This window comes from Marmota marmota, unplaced genomic scaffold (assembly GCF_001458135.2).
Source record: "Marmota marmota marmota unplaced genomic scaffold, marMar, whole genome shotgun sequence".
NCBI classification, from domain to species: domain Eukaryota; kingdom Metazoa; phylum Chordata; class Mammalia; order Rodentia; family Sciuridae; genus Marmota; species Marmota marmota.
Window position 1 is genome coordinate 2,204,507 of NW_025999962.1, and position 4,449 is coordinate 2,208,955.

At 63.0% G+C, this 4,449-nt stretch overlaps 1 protein-coding gene across 2 annotated transcripts in view; it reads right to left on the reverse strand.

Annotated features, from left to right (window-relative positions):
• Gramd4 (GRAM domain containing 4) overlaps nt 1-3,737 on the reverse strand; it is a 50,838-nt gene extending 47,101 nt beyond the window's left edge. Inside the window, exon 1 of one of the 2 annotated variants that reach the window (XM_015501776.2) lies at nt 3,514-3,737. In XM_015501776.2, coding sequence (XP_015357262.1) covers nt 3,514-3,675 — 162 coding nt within the window. In that variant the 5' untranslated portion in view covers nt 3,676-3,737. The remainder of the gene's footprint in view (nt 1-3,513) is intronic. The other variant, XM_048802989.1, reaches the window with a different exon arrangement.
• Nucleotides 3,738-4,449: the final 712 nt, after the last annotated feature.

Here is a 4,449-nt window from a genome sequence, read left to right on the forward strand (position 1 = left end):
CCCGGCCTCCCTTGGACAACACCCTGCCCGCTGCACCTTCCCGGCACACCCACCTCTTGGGCCTTCACGCAGGACCCCTGCCCACCCCACCTCCCTCCCAGTAGGAACACACAGAACACGATGCCCCAGGCAGAAGCGAGGTGAGCCAACCTGCTACGACAGGGAGGGACCCTGGGGACTCCACAGGAGAAAAGTCCAGCACAGAAGGACAGTACTGTGGAGTCTTCATGGATGTCCCTGCCACAGAGAGAAAGGGCCTGGGGAGCCAGACTGGGCAGGGGCAGGAGGGAGTGAATGGGTGGAGTTTTCCACTTGGAGTGAGAAGAGGTTTGGGGACGGAGGCCACTGAACTGCGGACCCATCATTAAAGTGACAGATTTTATGTTACATGTGTTACCACATTTGCCATTTGATTTTATCAGTATAAAATAAGATGAACGGAGCCAAACTGCATGCCGAGATGGCCCACAGCCTCCTAACGGAAGCCACGCGAGGGGAACCCGCTTGGAGCCCCCACTTCTGTCCGGCGGTTAGCAGAGAGGAGCCTGAGGACACCAGTGCTGGGGAGGGCAGGTGGGCCCTGGTGGGCATGAGGACGATCCACACAGCCCACAGGAGGCAGCCCACAGCAGCCCTTGGGAGGAAACGCGGACACCCACGCCCAGCACTCACACTGAGGGCAGCCGGGCTCCGGCCCAGGCTGAAGCACCCAGAAGGCACCTGCGCGTCCATCACCTCCTGGGATGGGCAATGCGAGGTGGCCCCAGGCCTGGCTGAGCAACCACTGCTCGCCCCGTGCCAGGCCCTAGGAGTTATGACCTCAGGAACAAGGCTTCCTCGTGGGAGCCCAGGACTGGCCGGTTCTGAATTAATATTTCATGGTCATGAACAACTAGCGCGGGCTGACAGCAGGCGGGTGCCGGCCGCCCGGCTCAGGCTTCTCCTCCTTGTGTTCTCCAAGGCAGACCCAGGCGGAGTGCGGTGCTGCCCGGCTAAGATCAAGGGTGCTGCCGAGCCCGGCGCACACCGCAGTCCAGAGGCTGCGGCTGGAGGCTTACAAACCTGAGACGGGCCTGGGCAACTTGGTGAGACCTATCTCAAATTTAAAAAAAAAAGATTGGGGGTACAGCTCAGTGGCAGAGATCCCCTGGGTTCAACCCCCAATACCACAAAAGCCCTGAGGCACTGAGGCCAAATCACCTGCCCTGGTCCCCCTGGGGGCCCCTGGGCCTGCTTCTCCTTTAGGGTTGAATCTAGGGTAGGAATGTCCCTCCCGGCACCTTCTGCTCCAAGGAGGGGACACCAGGCCCACAGTCTGACCTTGCCCAAGCCTCTCCCTCAGCCACGCCCAGGGTGCCAAGCCCCCCCAACATGTCACCCAGGACACTTCCTGCCTCACAGACTGGCTGGCACATCGGAGCTGCCCTAGACCACAACCTGTTTTCCAATGACCAGTCCACCCTCCAACCAGCCCCATGCCCCGGGCAGGGTCCCTCTTGCTCTCTTTGCTGCCCCAGGAACCCACATTCTTCAAATAACCAACCTAGAGTGGCCAGTTCCAACACTGACCTTCCCCGGCTGGGACTCCCTGGTCCCAGAACCCCATGGTCCTGCATCCTACTCTCCAACCAGATCTGTACCCCTGGACCAGCCACCATCTGCTGACCCTCCAACCCACCACCACCACACCCCAAGGGACCACAGCGCACCCCAGGGACAGGCCCTCTCCCTGTCATGGACTGGGCAGGTAACCCCCCTGAAGGCAGGACCTGGAGCCAAGGCCTCAGGGCTCCTGCTCATGAGCCCTCTGGCCTGCTCACTGGGAGTCCCGGAGCCAGACAGTCCAGGCCCCCAACCAGACGTTCCCCACTTGGCCACAGAGACCTGGCACAGCAGGGCACGGTAGTGGCTGGAGCAAGGTCCAGGGGCACCGTTCCCACGCCAGCGCCAGCCAGGCCAGAGCCCACCGTCACCAACACCAAAGCAGCACTGCTAGAGGCCCCCCGCCCTGCACGTGCCCCCAGGCTGGCCCCAACCTCAGAACCTCTGGCGGCACACTGGCCACAGGCACAGACCACCTCTGGAGAGGGCCCTGGGCTGGAGGAGCTGGGCAGACATCACAGTCTCCCACGACTGTGCCCGTGGTCTGTCTGCATGGTGCCAAGGGCACAGGTGGTGCCAGCCCACAGCCTCGAGCTGGCTGGTGGCTGAGGGTGGCTGGCCCTGGAGACCCCAGGCCACTGTCTCTTCTGACACACTGCCTCACACTCACCCCAATGGCAGGGCCGGAAGTCCTGGCCTCTGCCTAGGCCACACATAGGGCAAGGCAGCTGTTGCGGCCCTGGCTGGACAGACAGATGGATGAACTGGCCTAGCTTAAGCCTCCGTGTGGGGTCCCCGACTCCTGCCCCACCAACCTCAGAAGCACATACTGGGGCGACAGATTCTTGTTTCTGAGATGCTCAAAAGCTACCACTCCAGACTTAGGGCCACGGCCCCACACACCAGCCAGACAAGACTGCTCTGTGTCAGGACGTGCCCTACTATTCCACATCCCCTGTGCCCGGGACGCACCAAGCCAGGGCCCAGTCCGTCCCCACCCAAAACCCAGAGGACCAATCACGGCCTCCGAAGGCTGGGGCAGAGTCACCCTCCCAGGATGGGCAGCATGAGCGGGCAGCCAGGCTCCCAGGAGATGGTGCCAATAAATTATTAACCCTCTGCAGAGCAAGGCGCCGGCACCACCCTATTATGAAGCATGAATAATACAGGGAGCCGGGAGCGAGGTGATCACGAGCACATCTGGAAGGAAACCCGGGCTCAGGGCTGGGAGAAAACGCACCAGACCTGACACGCACATGGGGGCGTCCACAGCCGGCAGGAGACGGCTCTGGGCTGACAGGAGGACTGCGGTCAACCCGAGCACCACAGGGACCCAGGAGACAAGGGGCCCGAGCGCTCACCCCGCCCCCATGAAACATAGGCTCCGGAGGGCAGACGACTCAGCACTGTTCCTGCCCAGGCCACAGGCCCAGCTGAGGCGCTCAGAGGCTACCTGCTGCCCGATGACGGGCTCCGCGTATGTGACTGGCAGCACACACGGGGAGGAGGGCCCAGCCAGCAGTGGGGGTTGGTGACACGCCCTGGCATGGCCAGGCAGTCCAGCCAGGCGCCAGCAGCTTCCAGAAGGCCCCTGCCTGGCCCATGTGGCTGCTCCCAGGGGCCAGGTGGAACCTGAGCATCCCCTCAGCACGAGGTGTGTGCCGACCACCCAGAGGAGCCCACAGGGAAGGCAGAGGAACGCAGCATGGGACAAACCTTGGTGACGAGCCTGTGCGCCCCGTGGGGGCGGGGGGGCAGCAAGCCGAGATGAGAATCAGGCCGGGCTTCTGTCTCGAGCCACCAGGGCAGGACAGGAATCTGCCTATATCCACCCTTGCTGGGCCACCTGAGGACAAGGACAACCCAGCCCGCACGGAGGAACCGCAAGGACACATGGGGTGGTGTACTCACAGGGTCTCTGAGCTCCTCGCTGTCGCGGGGCGAGGTCCGCGGTATCTTCAGGGGGAGCTCGTCTCCACACTCGGTGTCCGAGGCATTTGGAGACTCTGCTAGGTCAAGGAAGTCCTCTCTCTTGTGACCTCTGAACCTGATTTTGTCCAGCCTCCTGAGCATGTTCAGCACCGAGCGCCTCTGTCTCACCTGGACATGACGGGCGGGCTCCCTGGAAGAGAGGGAGGTGCAGTCACACCTGCTCTCAAGAAGCCCCTGCCCTCAGAGTGGACAGTCCAGCCTGCAGACCCCTACCTGGCTCCCACCAGGAAGGGCCAACTGTCACCCACCCAGGCCAGCCCAGCTGGCAGCTGAGAACCCCTGGCCTGAGCAGGGCAGGAGGAAAGCCAGGGACCTTCGTGTCCAGATGAGCCAGGCTGGCCCACACAGCAGCCCCCGACTCAAGGGCAAGGCAAGGAATGGCCCTGAGAGCAGGAGGGCCAACTTCTCCAAGGTCCTAACCAACCATCAGGAAGCGGGTAGACCCCCGGCTGCAGACGCTGGCCCACGTCTCTCCTTGGCCTGAAACCTCCTCCCCTGGGCCTCACCTGCATGGAGACTCGGCGGGGGCCTCCTTAGAGAAGCCCTCCCAGTTTGGCACCTGCTGGGTCGGGCGCCCCCTTCACCTCAGATGCTGGCCACCTTAGCTTCCTCCCTGTCCAGCCCGGGCAGCTGGCAGAAGCCCAGTGTGACAGCACATGGGCCTGGTGCCCCGCCACACCTTGTGCTCTGAGCTGCATGAAGGATGTGTGTAAATCCACACGTCTGTGCACAAAGGGATTCGTGTGCCCTGGGGTGCCCACCCGCCACACCTCTGGCCCAAAAGAACCAGGAAGCCACAGCAACTGCAAACTCCGGGCGGGGGGGGGGGCCAGCAGGTGGCTATTCCCGAGCGTG